General features: G+C 42.7%; 4 protein-coding genes and 1 pseudogene across 5 annotated transcripts in view; 4 read left to right on the top strand and 1 right to left on the bottom strand.

The window, feature by feature from the left end:
* Window positions 1-3,557, top strand: part of LOC109487666 — an 11,988-nt pseudogene extending 8,431 nt beyond the window's left edge.
* A 73-nt stretch (window positions 3,558-3,630) lies between these two features.
* LOC109487735 lies at window positions 3,631-5,352 on the bottom strand. 2 transcript variants are annotated; one of them, XM_019791796.1, is made up of 3 exons: window positions 5,206-5,352; window positions 4,712-4,959; window positions 3,631-4,104 (listed from the first exon to the last, which is right to left on the bottom strand). In XM_019791796.1, exons 2-3 carry the CDS (start codon window positions 4,943-4,945, stop codon window positions 3,631-3,633), a joined length of 708 nt encoding a protein of 235 aa, XP_019647355.1. In that variant the 5' UTR covers window positions 4,946-4,959; window positions 5,206-5,352. The 2 variants fall into 2 exon arrangements, with proteins under 2 accessions (XP_019647355.1, XP_019647354.1); XM_019791795.1 differs by lacking the exon at window positions 5,206-5,352 and having other exon boundaries at window positions 4,712-4,987.
* A 178-nt stretch (window positions 5,353-5,530) lies between these two features.
* LOC109487665 (UDP-glucuronosyltransferase 2A3-like) lies at window positions 5,531-9,676 on the top strand. The gene is made up of 3 exons (XM_019791667.1): window positions 5,531-5,639; window positions 8,715-8,934; window positions 9,394-9,676. The coding sequence occupies exons 1-3, from the start codon at window positions 5,531-5,533 to the stop codon at window positions 9,674-9,676; spliced, it is 612 nt and encodes a 203-aa protein (XP_019647226.1).
* A 1,020-nt stretch (window positions 9,677-10,696) lies between these two features.
* Window positions 10,697-13,396, top strand: LOC109487705 (UDP-glucuronosyltransferase 2A1-like). The gene is made up of 4 exons (XM_019791746.1): window positions 10,697-11,587; window positions 11,796-12,015; window positions 12,261-12,480; window positions 12,885-13,396. The coding sequence occupies exons 1-4, from the start codon at window positions 10,736-10,738 to the stop codon at window positions 13,165-13,167; spliced, it is 1,575 nt and encodes a 524-aa protein (XP_019647305.1). The 5' UTR covers window positions 10,697-10,735; the 3' UTR covers window positions 13,168-13,396.
* Window positions 13,397-14,188: 792 nt separating this feature from the next.
* LOC109487711 (UDP-glucuronosyltransferase 2A1-like) overlaps window positions 14,189-18,044 on the top strand; it is a 7,038-nt gene continuing 3,182 nt past the window's right edge. Inside the window, 5 exon segments of the mRNA XM_019791763.1 lie at window positions 14,189-14,227; window positions 14,230-14,449; window positions 14,531-15,048; window positions 15,287-15,506; window positions 16,014-16,236. Coding sequence (XP_019647322.1) covers window positions 14,189-14,227; window positions 14,230-14,449; window positions 14,531-15,048; window positions 15,287-15,506; window positions 16,014-16,236 — 1,220 coding nt within the window.

The raw sequence follows: 18,044 nt of genomic DNA, 5'->3' as shown, positions 1-18,044 counted from the left end.
GAAGCAGTCTGCAGTGAATTATTTGACAATTTGACTGTATTGCATGACACAGGAACTATTACATACCACATGACATCCCATTTCTGTACGCGATAGTCGCCAAGTATACAAGGTATACTATTTCTTGTACTGAGACAAAATCACTTCCAAGAAATTCTGAAAACCAGGAGTCTACTCCAGAAAAAAAACCCTGGTATTTCACACTGACAAAAGAATCACCCCAAAGAAATTCTTAAATCATGAGTTTACTAATTACAAAAAAAAAAAAAACTTGTATGTCGTTGAATTTTGCCCCCCAGAATTTCACGTACACGGGACTGAGGGAGATAGAAATCACCGACCGCCATCTTTGCTTTGACGTCGACTCCTTGTCCAGGGAGAAGGCTTTAGTGTTCTTGGCTTGTCATGGGGAGGGCGGGAACCAGAGATGGGAGTACGACAAGGTGAGAATTGGGAATATCAAATGTGGTTTAATCAGAGGTTAATGATCCACTTTCCCTCGGTGTTTATGGTGAAATAACGCATGGCCAGTGACCTATATATGACCATCGAATAAACCAATGAGCGAGCTTTACTGCATAACCCAATAGGGATGGACGTTCGCGATTGGTCCGCTCATTTTGCTTGTTTCATCAATTGACTTATTTTGAATGTAAAGGTATCTGGCTATCTCCTTTAGTGTATTAACTTCTTGAATGTTCTTTGTCTCACTACAGCAAACGGGACTTATACGCCACCTTGTGAGCAAGCTTTGTATCGCAGTGGACAACGGTTCGTTTCAACCGACCATGATGCCTTGCGATTACTCGTCACTGCTACAGCAATGGAAATTTACTTATTGAAAACTGTTGTTGTGTGTGTTTATGTGTCTGTGAGTGCATGTATGCGTTTGTTTCCAATTGATAATAAAAAATAACGAATGTTTTGTTATCATAGTAGTGATTATTTTCTTTTGCCAGGCGGTAAAATACATGTATGGTAGTAAACAGTGTACATGACGTAGTTATCTCTGAAGCAAGATAGGGTGAAAGTTGGGCTGGTGGTAGGGGGCGTTATGCGAAGTCCGGATGTGTGTTGAGATAATAATTGAAGTTTATTGCAAATTCATGCCCGGGGGGCTAATTGCAGATTACAAACATAAAAGAACAATGAAACGTAGTATAAAATAACTAAAATCTACATGATAAAAGGTAGTTGTCTAGAGCTATGTCTAAAACTATGTCTAAGGGGCTTGACTTCTCTTTTTTAGACCATGGGAGACGTAATGTCCCACCTTTTCTAAAATTAGTGGGTTTTGGGAAGTTAAAAGAAGAATAGTTTTTTCTTTGTAAGTTTAGTAAAATTGTGATAAATTGTAGAAGTTTGCATAGTTAACTCATTTCGAGCGTTGCTATGAAAGGAACAATTTGAGATAAAATGTATTTCGTCTTCCACAGCCTTTGCTTTACAATATTTACAAATTCTTTCACATACTTCTATACCGGCCTCTCTCTATCTCCAGAGGATGGGCGCTAACTCTAATTTTGCTAATGGCTGAGCGTAGTTCGAAGTCTGCAAGATTAAGATATCGCTTTATGTTGTACATGGTTTTACATTTTGCATAAAATCTTAACTTACCACTATCAGTTGACATGGTATGAAAAAGTTAAGAATGACTGTAATTTGGAAATCGTGCACAAAAGGCGTGCTCATGTGGAACGCTCTTGTTATTCCGGCGCCATACAACAGGAAAATAGCTCGCTTGGTGAGTCTGCGAGGTCTAGAGCAAATTTTTAGCAGCCATGCGATAGGAGTCCTGGAATATTGTCCATAATTGCACGATTTAGACATCGACCGATGCTCGCGCCGGAGCCCTGACCAATGAGATAGAGTGCATTTTCAGCCAAATATTATACTAGTCTAACATCTGGCAATTTTGAAATTCGGCGAGACGTTCTGGCGATCAAAAAATCCTGCCGAATGTCGTCTACATGCCCCCCCCCCTCCTCAAAAGTACTTATAGTATCTTAGTCAATATGCCTAAACCCATCTTTGCTTGATGATGAACGAATATATAACTTACTAAGCAAGCCAAAACGCAATACATCTGCTTGTAGGTTAATAAACAGCGTCCATAGCTAATATGAAAATTACGCTCGGACGTCTCCTCTTCAATTTGTTCACATTCTAAGGTCAAGAGAAGTCAATTGGGCAGCTCCATTAGGCTGATTGCCTTGTTGTTTCGGTCATTGATTTTTTTTACCGTATTGGCTTGCGTCGTCGTGCAGTGTTTTAAAGCTCTGTTTTTGTAGAATGGTGTATATTTCAACCGACTGAAGATTTTAACCAACGAAACGTTTCTTTTAAGTAAAGAGTAACCAACTACGCCTGATATGGAATAGTTTTATTGAATTATCAGACGGATTATATAGGTCTTGTCATTTAATCTACAGACACAAATTAATCCAGATTTCATTCTAGATTCCCTGTACATACTTATTCTAACGTTACATGTCAGTGTTCATTTTCTATATTTGTAATCAGGTATCATCTGCGCCATCTTGGATTATAAGCAAAACAAAACAGTAAGAATTACGGCAAATTTACCGTCCGTGAGATGTGAGTGTGTGTGTGTGTGTGTGTGTGTGTGTCTGTGTGTGTGTCTGTCTGTGTGTGTGTGTGTCTGTGTGTGTGTGTCTGTCTGTGTGTGTCTGTCTGTGTGTGTTTGTGTGTGTGTGTGTGTGTCTGTGTCTGTGTGTCTGTGTGTGAGTCTGTGTGTGTTTGTGTGTCTTTCTGTGTGTGTCTGCCTGGGTGTCTGTGTGTGTGTGTGTGTGTGTGTGTGTCTGTCTGTCCCTCTCTGTGTGTGTCTGTCTGTCTGTCTGTGTGTGTATGTATGTGTATGTGTGTCTGTGTGTGTATGTGTGTCTGTGTGTGTATGTGTGTCTCTGTGTGTCTGTCTGTGTGCATGTGTGTGTGTGTATGTATGTGTCTTTGCGTTTATGTGTGTTTGTGTGTGCATGTGTCTTTATGTGTGTTTTATACGTTACTACGACCTTAATAAAGTCGTCTTAAGACTCTTCTATAGTACAAATACACACAGTGAGGATGAAATGCCATTAATTTCATCCAAGATGGCTGACTTCCCTTTAGTTAACCACAACACTGACATCACAATGAAATGAAATGATTGTTAGTTTCTCTATAATAGTTTTCAATAGGTCTTACACGACTAACTAGTGTTTAGCAGCAATTTGCTTGCAGTGGCACTCACTTATAATTACCCTTAACAGTATGGCTCTGTACATTTCTGGGTCTTCTTTTTTACACCCTGTGTTTGTTTTAGTTCCAGCCTAGTTTCATAACTTAACTTTTTCCCTATACAATGTATATACTTCTTGAATGCTATATATTAGAAATATTTACTCACATTCCTAGCTGTAAAACATCTACTTCTCTAGACGCTGAAATACTACGTGGGGAACGAGAATAAAACAGTATATGACGTCCCGTTCCCAGCATTCTATCGTTGCTAACTTTGTGTACTTTGGAGTTGTATTCCTGTGTTGTAGAGAGAATAGTGGCTCGTACAACATGTGCAAAAGAACAATTTGAGACTAACTAACTAGCTACTAGTTCGTTTTAAGACGACTCTTAATTATGAAGTCTTTCTCTTAAACCTATAACCTCCCCTTGAAGGTGAGGTTCGCATTTCAGGCAGTTCGTCTGAAGAACTCCGGGGTCTAAGACGTCTTGAGTCGGTGATGAGATGCAAGTCGTCTCGGTTACACCGCAGGAATCCTTCTGATCGTCGCGACTTTCTACATCTTCTGTATCGGGCGTTTTATTCTGACCTGAAACGTCATTTACGAATTTTAACGCGGGCGTCTGAACTGCCACGGTCCGTCTGAAGTTGTCCTCCTCTTCTTCTTCCTCAACGTCTTCAGGGTAAACTACGTGTTCCTTCATCACGAACCCCCCGTCTGCGGCCTGCTTCAGCTCGATGTAAGTCTTGGGCCCGCGAGGTTCGCAGGGGCTGCCGACGGTCTCGCTCTCGGGCGTAGGGACGAGTTCCCCCGTACCGAACCCCGTAAGCACCTCCCCGCTCAGTCCGTCTATGATGGCCACCTGGGGGTAGGAAATTAGTCAGATAGAAAAATGATGAATGAATTAACCCTTGTCCTGTTGGTATTTTTTTCACAATATTTTTTTCAATAATTTGATGTCTTAATCAGGTCACAAACCCTTGACTTTTTTTGCCACTTCCACATTTTTGCTGCAGTGTGATGCGTTGCACGAGAAGTACCCCCAAACCGTACATATGCAGGGTGCTATATGGATGGTACTGTAAGTGCAACCCACATATATATGGGCCCCGCAGGACAAGAATTGAATACAAAGAATGAAGTTAGTAAAATGTATCTCAATCAGTCTTTGTCTATTGAAAGCTACTCTTTCTCTGACCTCGACACAAGAACGAAATGCCTTTGTCAGTTTATTAGTCACCACCCCATCACTCATGTCCCTCCCTCCTTCCTTCCTTCTTTCTTTCTCGCCTTTCCTTCCACCCTCTCTTCCTTCGATTTCAATTCCTTCCCTCCCCCTTCTTTCCTTCACTCCCTTGTCCCCCTTCCTTGCCTCCTTCCTTCCCGCCTAGCCTACCTTCTTTCCTCCTTCGTTCTTTCCTTTCCTCCCTCCTTCCTTCCTTCCATCATTTGTAAATAACGGCACCAACCTGACATGACTTGTCCCTCCCGTTGCTCTCCTCATCCACGGTGATGGTGATCTCACAGAGCTCGTCCTCCGGCGTGTCGTCGCTGTCGTCCTCGGGCCCCTCCACGACCAGCGCCGCCGGCCGCACGCAGAACACCCGGTGGATGGAGTACGCGCACAGGAAGAGGAACCCGAAGGCGATCAGGCATCCCACCATGATGGAGATGACCACGCCGGGAGTCGCGAAGAACGTCATAGTTCAGTTTGAATCTGTTGAGCCAGGAACGAAAATGTTGCCTACTTCCATTTCGGTTCTCAATGTGACCTGTGAGTTCGATTTTAACAGAGACCATATAGATCATTTGTCAAAGAGATGGCTAAAGTTACAATAAAGAAGAAAGGGGTGAAGAAGATTTGTTTTCGCACTATAAGCCAGTTCCAATTTCAGGGACAGAAAAAAGTTGTAACATGAGATGTAATGTATAATTCGAAACAAGTTTGTTTTTTTAAACATACCTTTTTTAAGCCACCGTTTACGTTCATCAGGGTTGTCTCTAGTTTTGACGATCTCTACGCGACAGCACTGCGAAGTGCATTCCACAGATGTCAGTGTCTACAAGGTTTACCAGGACATCACAGGACCATCATGATTCAAGTCTGCATCATAGTTAGGGGGGGCATTCAACGCAGTTGTGCTCTCTGTTCTCTATGAAGATCTTTCCTACAGGTAGTCATTACTGTGCATTTTCCTCCGTAAAGATACTCCATTCAAGAATCCCAGTCCCGCAGATTCAGAAAACATACAAAGGCCTTAGTCTCCTTCCGCGCTAACTCTTGCCGCATGGATGCCAGAATCTCCCGGTGTCCCTCACGACCTGTTCCCGCCGCGGAATTCGTCTCCTCGCCGGCAAAGCAGCAGCCAGACTCATCATGCGTCTCCGGAAGAAGAGGTGGCACCGAATGATATTTTAGACCGGATTGGCTTCGGAAATTGGGCGCTCCTCTAGCTCTATATGGTGCGCTGAGAGCAAGGCACTGACTTATGTACCAAAGTAATTGGGTAAAGAGTCCATTAGTTTATTACCCATGGGGTCGCCGTTCGGGTTGAAACTTAGGCCTCCGTATACGTAGCAAGGCTGTTCATGACTGGGCTAGTTATTACCTCCGTGAAATTAGAGGTATTGTTACCCTCCATGAAAATGGGGGTACTGTTTTTACTCCGTTTCATGTTTGGTCTGATATCTGAAGATCGGTGAGAAGGAACTGTACGATATTTGGCAGATTGATGGATGGGGCCTTGGAGATTGTGTAGGTTGACTTTGAGCCCCTGGTGGTTGACCTTGGTACTGCAGTTTATTTTTTTATTCTGTTGTTTTCGCGTTATGGACTGTTTGTGCGATATTAAGGTAGCATGTAGTTGTTATTACCATGGTTTAGTGGTTTAAATTTGGGTCCCCTAGCTGTTTGCGTTTGATATTTACAAAATGTTTAATGTTGGACTTTTTGTGTTGAATGTTTGGAAAATCTGGGGGATGGTTTGGTATGATTTTTGGTATGTGGGTAGTTGTTGAGTCTCTTTGTGTTTTGGAGTGCATTAGCAGGTTGTCGCATATTTTTATTGCTTAATTTAAAAGGATTTTCACTTTTTCACCCCTACTTCATAATAGGATGGTCTGTTTGACCCAAAAGTTGGGACAGAGTGTTTTTGTTTATACCTCCAGCTGGCAGGTCAGACCCAGGCAGCCCTATCTATTTTTACCCCTAGACCGTGAGAGTCTGCAGGAAAATAAATCTTGTTTGTCTGGTCTGCAGGTCATTGACCTACATGTACAGGCAAATGTAGCCTGGGTACCATCCCCAGTAGTATATTCGCAAACTCTATAACAGTTATAGAGTTTGCGAATATACTACTGGGGATGGTACCCAGGCTAAGGTAAATGACCTGCTGGCCATCAAAGTAAACAAACCATGGTAACAAGACACTCAGTCAACTCCTGTATTTAAAAAACTTCTTAAAAACTTTTTCCTACAAAATCCCAGTACATCCACAATCTGATTTGTTTGTTTTCCTTGTTATTGTTAATATTTTGTTTTAATCGTTAATTCTTATGTTAATTATTTAATCAGTTTAATCTGTAACATCTACCTGAATTACAGGTATAAGACTTTTGTTTAATTTCGTTTTAGTTAGTTTATACACTTCAGTTATTATTTCTGTGTCTTGATTTTGTTTAATTACTCATTGTTTAATCATTTCATTGTTTAATTTTGATGTTTAATTTAAATATGTTTTGTCATAAGTTATCTTTGCTTGGGGTAGGCCTCTAGAAAAACCACCCAGGTTTCTGGCCTACCCCGCACATTCTTTGATTATTATTATTTGATTGTGTAATTGTTTTTAATATACGTGCAAATGGTAAATAAACAAATAAACAAATAAACAAATAAACGCCTGCACATGACAGCTTGATAAATACAAAGTGCCACCACAAATCATTCTGCTGATAAAAACAAAGTTTGACTCATAATATCTCTATTGAAATACACCAAAAGATTACAAAATAACAAGCTATTTCATGGAGGGATGATGTCTACGACTTCTCCTTGTTTTTGGTGTGTCTGTTTTTTGTTTATTGTTTACGTTCGTTTGTGTGTGTGTCTCCACTCTTATTTCCTCATACTACTTAGAACGTCAAGGCATATGGAGATAAATGTGTACAGACTGGCATAAAATCATTAAAACATGTTATAATCGGTTGCAAATCATCAAAATTGCGCAGTTAGTGGTAAAAAATTATTCAAAATATCGGTACGGTTCCACCGGAACAGACCTAATTTGGTACGACCCAAACAACGGCTTGACTGGCCTCATGTCATCGCCACAGCAACGACCCGAAACGCAGGTCACCGCAGAACGCGTTATTCTCTAAAATACGGCATATGCTGGGCCACAATTTGACCCCATTGCAGTGGTGCACGTGTAAACTGCCGATACATGTAGTGCAGTACAACAAAAAGATCTTAGACCTACATAAATGTTTACATAAATGTTTTTGATGTGCATTCAAACCTTGTACGCGACGCCAGTCCTTCTTCCATCATGCATTAATGTATGACCAGAAAACACTTTCGCAGAGCGGAGTTATATTCTAAACAGTAAACAGCAGCGAACTCTCGCGGATTCTCGCGGATCACATAACCTTGGAAAAGAAGCGCGAGATTTAAAGAAGAGTTTAGAAACTGCGCAGAACAGATGCGCATAGAGGTCTGCGGTTCGACTGGTGCCGACCGGGCTGGGCAACAACACCAAGCTGATGAGCTGGCTGCCACAGAACGACTTATTATGTTTGATTTAACTTATGTACCTGTATTTATTTTATGAACTCTTTGTTCATTATGTACAGATTTGTTGATTTGTATTTACGATCTGCTATGAGTTCACTTATTTGTTCACCATTATTGTATATAGCCTACCTTTATTTGCGTTCATATTTTGTTTGGATTCTGTTATCTGTACCTTTGATCGTCTTTTGTTTATGTATAATTTATTGAATCGGTGTCGTATAAGCCCACACGGGCTGGGCGCGGGATAGCGCACGACACGGAAATAAAGCATCATTCATTCATTCATTCATTCATTCATTCATTCATTCATTCATTCATTCATTCATTCATTCATTCATTCATTCATTCATTCATTCATTCATTCATTCATTCATACTGGGTGGGAAATTAGAACCAGATAAACAGAAACACACATAATCTCCAGTGAAAAACGCACACAAACTTTTTTTGTTAATTCTCTGTGTGTGAGTGGGTCTCTCTTTAAATTTTACCTCATACGCTACATGTATATAATTCATAGTCTAGCCGATCTTTTGAAAATATTTCCTCTTATAGGACAGCACTAAGTCTGTAAACTGAACAGAACATCTTTTTCCATTACATGTACTTCTCAACAACAATATAATGTGCAACTTCTGACTTATCCTACGTTTGTTACTCAGTCAACGCTTATTTTGCAGGTCACTCGAAAACCAAAGCCTTCATCCCCCACACCGGGGGTAACAGTATGTTCGAGGCCCTGTACCACGGGGTGCCCATGGTCTGTCTGCCGCTTTTCGGGGACCAGCCCGTCAACGCGGCTCGGGCAGTCTCCAGAGGGCTGGGAGTGAGGCTAGACTTCAACACGTTCACAACAGAAACATTGTACCAGGCCATTATGCAGGTTCTAACTGACAAAAGGTGCGTGAATGCATCATGACACGTTGTCTTATGACAAGTATATGTATGGCATCATGATGCATAGGTCTAAATGACCAATATTAGTGAGCACGAGTGGATAATTGAGTTCTTTATTGCAAGTTCGTGCCCAAGGGCTACTTGCAAACAGATAATAACATCCAAACGCCAAGAAAAGAAGTATTCAATAATTAATAAAACAACATAAGTAGCTAGTCTTCCCTCATTAAACGCTTAGCTTTGCCCATATCAGACCTGTCCTTGGTGCTGAAGAAAAATCTATACAATATCTACAGCATAATATTTCTATTGAAATTGATACGTTTTGCAGGAAAGATAGATTTCTTTCCCATTTTTGATCTAATGACAATATAGTTTTAGACAAGGAAGCATACCAAGGAAAACTACTTCTCCCTTCGATTGGACTATGCTACAGATTTGTTCTTGTTTGTCCGATACTAGCTACCGTGAGACGGCAGCCCGCCTGTCCCGTCTGCACCGTGACCAGCCCCAGTCACCCATGGAGCGGGCCGTCTGGTGGATAGAACACGTCATCAAACATGGCGGCCTGCCCCATCTCCGCGCACGCGCCGTGGAGCTGCCGTGGTACCAGTACTACCTGCTGGACGTGGCTGCCTTCCTGTTGGCCGTCTGTTCAGCTGTTCTTGTGCTCATCTGGTGCAGCTGTTCTCTTGCCTGTAGAAAAATTTGTAGCAAAAGGGATGGCAAGCTGAAGTCTCAGTAAAGAGTCCTAAAGATTGTAACGTTAGGAGCCCCTCACTAACACTATCTGCTGCATCATAAGCTACGGCTGTATAATAAAAGAAGTTATTTACGTATATGTACATGGTACAATACATGGAAACAACAATTATAACAACAATTCTGAGAGTCTAATATCTATATGACATCCTTGTAACTAACTAAGTAAACAGGAGGATACTAACTTGCAAGGATAAGTAACATGCATACATGAAATGCAGTGCAATTGCTGTGTCCTAAAAAGTGGGGTGTTTAATTTTAGGAGCCGGAGTTCTATCCCCGACATCTGCTTGTAAAGTACGATTCTTATTTGACACTAGCTCGACTGTTTTTTTTCAAACACCTCCCTTTCTTGTCAAGTCCAAAAAAGTAGAATAAACTTAGAGAGAGATGAAAGTTGGGTAAACAAAAGCTGCAACAAATATATGCTCGTTTAGTTTCTTGAATCTGGAACAATATTCAGCCTAAAGAGGTACATGTACTAGTATCAGAAAAGGAAATGTAGAGATTTCAGCCTCATACTACACATGCATGACAGCAGCTAAAGAACGGGTCTTCTCTAGATCTTTTAGATATATTTTTCTCGAAAACAAAGTAGAATGTATAATATTTTGTCTAGTTTCCGGTAACAGATTCTTCAAAATATCGGTTCGGTTCGACTGGATCAAGGCCACGTCATGACGTGGTACGACCCAAAGTTCTACTAACCTCATGTCATCGTCACAGCAACGCCCCCTGTGCTGAGTAAACTAGCAGGTCAATGTTCCACCGGTCGTTTTGCCTACGTGGAGCACGCGTGTTTCTACAACCGAATTATCTATTCCCAACTAAAATAGTTTCTACAGCACCACAAAGGTTGTGGTTTTGATTTTTCTGTGGCACAAGGTCATCATTCTTAAGCTGTCTACATATTACAAGACCCGCAAACTGTGGAAACTCCCAAGCCAGCTGCTTAAACTTTGAGAATTTGAGACACGTTCCGATCTCAGGTCACCTCCGCGTAGCCTCTCAAACGACGTCCGGATCGTCTAGACGCAACGCCATGGAGATCAGATCGCAGTATGTACTGTTGTGTGTGATAATAATTCTGACAGTTCACGGAATCGGGGCGGAGAAGGTTCTGGTGGTGCCGCCGGCCGTAGCGGGCAGCCACTGGTTCCCCCTAGCGTCAGTCGGTCAGGCCTTGGTGGGGAGAGGCCACGACGTCACCGTTGTTGTCTCTCAGGACATCGTGGACAAACGTCGCGCCGAGAGACCCGAGCTGCAGTTCGAGTCGTTCTTAGACAAGAGAAGTCGTGCTGGGTTGGAAGCCATTATAGCCCAGATGAGCGACGTGTCGGATAACTCTATGTTCCATAGGTTGCAAATCTTGAAAGAGATGACCAAATTTACGGCTCAGTACTGCGATCTGCTGCTAGGAGATGTCGACTTGATGCGGAGGCTGAAACAAGCACGTTTTCAGGTTGTCGTATCAGAGCCCTTTTTTTGCCACTGCGGAGCCATAGTCGCAGCACATCTGGGCCTCCCTCACGTCGCCCTCCTGCGTAATGACCCTGTTGGACTTGACACCCTCGCCACAGGTGTGCCCCGCCCCCCGTCCTATGTACCGTTTCTCCTGTCAAGTTTTACCGACCGGATGACTTTCTCACAGCGGGTACAGAACCTTGTCGTGTCATTTAGAGTGTCCATGATGTTTCAGTGGATCTCAGGACGTATCAACAATGACTTGGTGAGAAAGTACCTTGGCGAGGAGGAGACTCTTGTGGGGGTTTTGGCTAAGACGGATGTGTGGCTGTATCAAACTGGCGTTTTGCTGGACCTCCCGAGCCCGAGAATGCCCAACATGGTCGACGTCGGAGGGATAAACTCTCAAGCGGCCAATTCTCTTTCCGAGGTGCGTCTGTGTGTGATCGTGTGTATGTGGTGTTATGCGCTTGTATTTAAATGCGTGTCTTGTGTGCGAGCATATATGTGTAAAGGTATGTATGTGCTTGTGTTTGTATGTGGCGACATACAGTATAGATCACCTCCGTCCCCCATACCAACACATTAGAAGCACGGTGCACTTGTCGAATAATGAGAACCCCTCCTCTCCTTTACAGGATTTAGAGTTGTTCATGCAGAGTTCTGGCGGTGCTGGGGTCGTGGTGGTCAGCTTCGGCTCACAGGCCAAGACCATCAACCCTGAAAGGGCAGAGGTCATGGCAGCAGCCTTCTCACAGCTCCGACAGAAGGTGGTGTGGCGGTACACGGGAGAGAAGCCGGCCGGGCTGGGCAACAACACCAAGCTGATGAGCTGGCTGCCACAGAACGACTTACTAGGTGGGAAATTTTAACCATACAAACATATCTTTATGTACACATGCACCCAAACTCAACGTAACTGCACACACAGACCACGTTCGTTAGTTAAACAAACCAGTCTCATACTTAAACTTGTACAAAATCACATTAAACAGAGACTGTACATCATAATAAAAGATAAACACAAGGCAGTTGTGAATAATTGTATTCTTATCATTAACTTCTGACCAACAATAATTTATGCTACGCTGGTTATTTTGCAGGTCACCCAAAAACCAAAGCCTTCGTCACCCATACCGGGATTAACGGTGTGTTCGAGGCCCTGTACCACGGAGTGCCCATGGTCTGTCTGCCGCTTTTCGGAGACCAGCCCGGCAACGCGGCTAGGGTAGTCTCCAGAGGGCTGGGAGTGAGGCTGGACTTCAACACGTTCACAACAGAAACATTGTACCAGGCCATTATGCAGGTTCTAACTGACAAAAGGTGCGTTAATGCAACATGACACGTTGTCTTATGACAAGTATATGTATGGCAGCATAATTCACAGGTCTAAATATCCAAAAGGGAGCACGAGTGAAAAATAACATCCAAAGGCCAAAAAAGAAGTATTCTATAATCAATAAGGGAACATTAGTAGCTAGTCTTGCCTTATTGAACGCTTAGCTTTGCCCATATCAGACCTGTCCTTGGTGCTGAAGGATAATCTACACAATATCTACAGCATAATCTTTCTATTGAAATTGATACGTTTTGCAGCAAAGATAGATTTCTTTGCCATTGTTGATCTAATGACAATATCGTTTTTGACAAGTAAGCATACCAAGGAAAACAACTTCTCCCTTCGATTGGACTATGCTACAGATTTGTTCTTGTTTGCCCGATACTAGCTACCGTGAGACGGCAGCCCGCCTGTCCCGTCTGCACCGTGACCAGCCCCAGTCACCCATGGAGCGGGCCGTCTGGTGGATAGAACACGTCATCAAACATGGCGGACTGCCCCATCTCCGCGCACGCGCCGCGGAGCTGCCGTGGTACCAGTACTACCTGCTGGACGTGGCTGTCTTCCAGTTGGCCGTCTGTTCAGCTGTTCTTGTGCTCATCTGGTGCAGCTGTTCTCTCGTCTGTAGAAAGATTTGTCGTAAAAGTGGCGACAAGCTGAAGTCTCAGTAGAGAATTCCAAAGATTGTAACGTTAGAGGTAACTCACTAGCGGTATCTGCTGTATGTAACATCATAAACTACGTTTGTATACACAGAATTAATTGCATGATGAACTTTATTATAAAGCATCTGTATATGATACAATGCATTGAAAACAACAACAATAACAACAACAATTATCAAAATCTAAGCTTTATATGACATTCTTATAACTGAATTAGGTAAACAATAGGAAACTCTAGTAACTTATGATAAGTAATATAAAATGCAATGTTGTTAGTCTCCTAAAAAGAAGTAATTGATCTTCTAATACGAAATCTGCTCATAGATTAAAGTCCGATTCTTATTTGACATTCGTCCAACTGTTTTTGCCAATCATTTATTTGCCTTGAAAAGTTGGAGGAATAGAATAAAGACAATAAAGATGGGAAAATGATAGCTGCCGCAACAAACATCTGCTCTTTCGTGTTTCCTTTAGTTAACCTGGACTCAGCCTAAAGAGGTAATTGCGTGGTATCAGAAAGAGAAATGTAGCGATTTCAGCCTCAGACTACACATCCAACAACTAAAGAACGGGTCTTCTTTCAGATGCATTTCTCGAAAACAAAGTGGCATGTATGATATTTTATTTAATCACTGGTCACCGTTTCTTCAAAATATTAGTACGGTATCGGTCGACAAGTGGTACGACCCAACGTTCGACTGACCTCATGTCATCGCCAAAGCAACGCTGCCCAGCTAGTGTGCTGAGTAAACTAGCAGGTCAATGTTCTACCGGTCGATTTGCCTAGGTCATTAGCACGTACGTGTATCTACTGAATTATCTATTCCCGACCAGAATAGTTTGTAGAGCACCATAGAGGTTGTGGTTGTGATTTTTGTGTCGTCATTGTTTAGCTGTCATATTACAAGACCTGCAAACTGTGGAAACTACTAATCAAGCTGCTTAAAACTTCGGAATTTGAGACACGTTCGGAGCTCAGGTCACTTCCGCGTAGCCTCTCGAACAACTTCCGGATCTTTTCAACGCAATGGAGACTGGAACGCAGTATGTAGTGTTGTGTATGATGGTATATACGTAATTCTGACTGTTCACAGAATCGGAGCGGAGAAGGTTCTGGTGGTACCGCCGGCCGTTGGGGGCAGCCACTGGTTTCCCCTAGCGTCAGTCGGCCAGGCCTTGGCGGGGAGGGGCCACGACGTCACCGTTGTTGTCTCTCAGGACATCGTGGACAAACGTCGCGCCGACAGACCCGAGCTTCGGTTCGAGTCGTTCTTTGACCAGGGAAGCCGTGACCAGTTGGAAGCCAACACAGCTCAGATAGAAGAAGCGTTTAATAAGTCCGTCTTCCATGTTTTGCAACACCTCCAAGAGGGGATGAACTTTATGGCTGAGCACTGTGATCTGCTGATGGCAAATGCAAACTTGATGGGGAGGCTGAAACAAGCACGTTTTCGGGTTGTTGTGTCACAGCCGTTCTTTAGCCAGTGTGGAGCCATAGTCGCAGCTCACCTGGGCGTCCCCCACGTCGCTCTCCTGCGTGGTGACCTCTCGGGACTTAACTCCTTCGCAACAGGGGTGCCCCGCCCCCCGTCCTATGTACCGTATATCTTGTCCAGTTTTACAGACCGGATGACTTTCTCACAGCGGGTGCAGAACCTTGTCGTGTCATGCTCAGCGCCTGTGGTGTTTCAGTGGATCGTGGGACGTATCAACATTGACTTGGTGAAAAAGTACCTCGGCGAGGAGGAGACTCTTGTGGGAGTTCTGGCGAAGACGGATGTATGGCTGTATCAAACCGACGTTTTGCTGGACCTCCCGAGCCCGAGAATGCCCAACATGGTGGACGTCGGAGGGATAAACTCCCAAGCGGCCAATTCTCTTTCCGAGGTGCACCTGTGTGTGAACGTGTGTATGTGGTGTTATGCGCGTGTATTTGCTTGCGTGTTTTTTGTATGTTGCATGTATGTGTATACTATTATGTAATTGTGTGCGCGTGTTTTTTTTTATGCAGTGAGGGTGTTTATGTATGGTGACATACAGTATAGATCACCTTCTTCCTCCATACCAACATATTAGAAGCACGTTGCACTTGTCAAATAATGAGAACCCCTCCTCTCCTTTACAGGATTTAGAGCTGTTCATGCAGAGTTCTGGCAGTGCTGGGGTCGTGGTGGTCAGCTTCGGCTCACAGGTCAAGACCATCAACCTTGAAAGGGCAGAGGTAATGGCAGCAGCCTTCGCGCAGCTCCGACAGAAGGTGGTGTGGCGGTACACGGGAGAGAAGCCGGCCGGGCTGGGCAACAACACCAAGCTGATGAGCTGGCTGCCGCAGAACGACTTACTGGGTGGGAAATTTTAACCATACAAACATATCTTATGTACACATGCACCCAAACTCAAACTAACTGAACACACACCACTTTCGTTTGTCTAACAAACCAGTCTCATATTTAAACTTGTACAAATGCACGTATCACAGAGACTGTACATCATAATAAAGATAAACACAAGTCAGCGGTCAATAATTGTATAACTATGGTACATAGGGTCACAAAGGACATATCTAACTTGTTCCATAACAAGTGACCGGCGTGTTTGTAATGTTTTTTTTCTCCGTGGGCGAAAAAAAATGCTGAACAAGACAGACTCTCCAGCGTAATTATATATATATATATATATATATATATATATATATATATATATATATATATATATATATATATATAGTATATATGTAGTAACATATCTTTTAATTTCCCAAGTTAAAGACAACACGTTTGAAACATGTAGGCAAATACAACGTCTATATGACTACTTCTCATCATTAACTTCTGACCAACAATAATTCACAGGTCACCCAAAATCCAAAGCCTCGTTCGTCACCCATACGGGCTCTAACGGTATGTACGAGGCCCTGTACCACGGGGTACCCATGGTCTGTCTGCCGCTGATCGGGGACCAGCCCGGCAACGCGGCTCGGGTGGTATCCAGAGGGCTGGGAGTGAGGCTGGACTTCAACACGTTCACAACAGAAACATTATACCATGCCATTATGCAGGTTCTAGCTAAAAAAAGGTGTGTTATTGCATCATGGCACGTTGTCGAATGACAATTATATGTTGTGGGTTCGTGTGGCGTAGCGGCAGAGTGATCGACTCAGAATTGAGAGGTCCCGGTGCTAAAGGATTATCTATACAATATCTACAGCATATTTTTATGGGTTCACCACACCACGAAGTGGTGGTGAACCCATATTGCTTTTTCTCCTCCTTCTCCTCCTCCTGCCATTTTTTAAATGGATTCAGCTTCTTCATTTTAGGGCCTAAGGTCCTGAAATTTGGTATGGAGGTACAGTGGGCAAATACCCCTAGGCGTTTTTAAATTTTTGTGATACAGGCTTTTAGAAAGGTTTTATTTGAGTTTTTTGGCTGTGTTATAGCAAATGTATTACTGTGTTAGTGTGCCGTGTTTACCACGTCTGGGCATGAGTCATCACAATGGAATGCAGGGCATCAACCAATAGGCATGCAGCTTTCCTCTATAATTCTGGCTGATTGGCTGTTGGGATTTAACTTGATTAACACCTGCACAGAGCATTTCCACCTGCACAGAGCATTTCTTGCTGATTGGCTGTTGGGATTTAACTTAGATTAACACCTGCACAGAGCATTTCCATACTGACAGTATGTCTTTATTCAAGTGTTTTGGTAGGTATTTCAAGCTTTTCTGCTCCAGCATTGGAATGCGGGGCATGAACGTTTTTTTTATTTTGAAAATCAACAGTTTGCATTATGCAATTAAAAATCCTAACCAATTAAAGTAGGGAATAGCTATCCAACTGTTGTTTAGTTGTATGTTACTTCATATTATAGTTATATCAAATGTAAACTAGAAAAGGCCAATATTTGCTTTGGAGCAAATACAGCGATGGGTTCACCACATTTTACGACATGGCAGGGAAAGAATGAGAAACACAAGGGAAAACAATGATTTACATTGATATAACTATAATATGAAGTAACATACAACTAAAACAACAGTTGGATAGCTATTCCCTACTTTATTGGTTAGGATTTTTAATTGCATAATGCAAACTGTTGATTTTCAAAAAAAAAAAACGTTCATGCCCCGCATTCCAATGCTGGAGCAGAAAAGCTTGAAATACCTACCAAAACACTTGAATTAAAGACATACTGTCAGTATGGAAATGCTCTGTGCAGTGTTAATCAAGTTAAATCCCAACAGCCAATCAGCAAGAAATGCTCTGTGCAGGTGGAAATGCTCTGTGCAGGTGTTAATCAAGTTAAATCCCAACAGCCAATCAGCAAGAAGAATAGAGGAAAGCTGCATGCCTATTGGTTGATGCCCTGCATTCCATTGTGATGACTCATGCCCAGACGTGGTAAACACGGCACACTAACACAGTAATGCATTTGCGATAACACAGCCAAAAAACTAAAATAAAACCATTCTAAAGCCTCTATCACAAATTTAAAACGCCTAGGGGTATTTGCCCACTGTACCTCCATACCAAATTTCAGGACCTTAGGCCCTAAAATGAAGAAGCTGAATCCGTTTAAACTAGAAAGGCCAACATTCGCTTCGGAGCAAATGTAGGAATTTCACTCCATACCCTTCCCCAAACAAAAATGAGAGATTCTAAATAAATCATACTGCAATTATACAAGGACAAGCTGTTTGAATCTCGACAGGTATTTACAAAACTGGCACTTGGCAATTATCTGCCTTTTTTTTACAAAGATACAACGACACGCACTTTAAATCTCGACAGCTTTACTTTACACTTTTGATGAGATTCTAACTACTACTAACGGAAGCAAAATTTTCACGGCCTGAGAAAATGGACATGTTCACGGAACTAT

Source organism: Branchiostoma belcheri, unplaced genomic scaffold, assembly GCF_001625305.1.
Source record: "Branchiostoma belcheri isolate BF01 breed outbred unplaced genomic scaffold, Haploidv18h27 scaffold9, whole genome shotgun sequence".
Taxonomy (NCBI): domain Eukaryota; kingdom Metazoa; phylum Chordata; class Leptocardii; order Amphioxiformes; family Branchiostomatidae; genus Branchiostoma; species Branchiostoma belcheri.
This window is presented reverse-complemented; position numbering and strand designations above follow the sequence as displayed.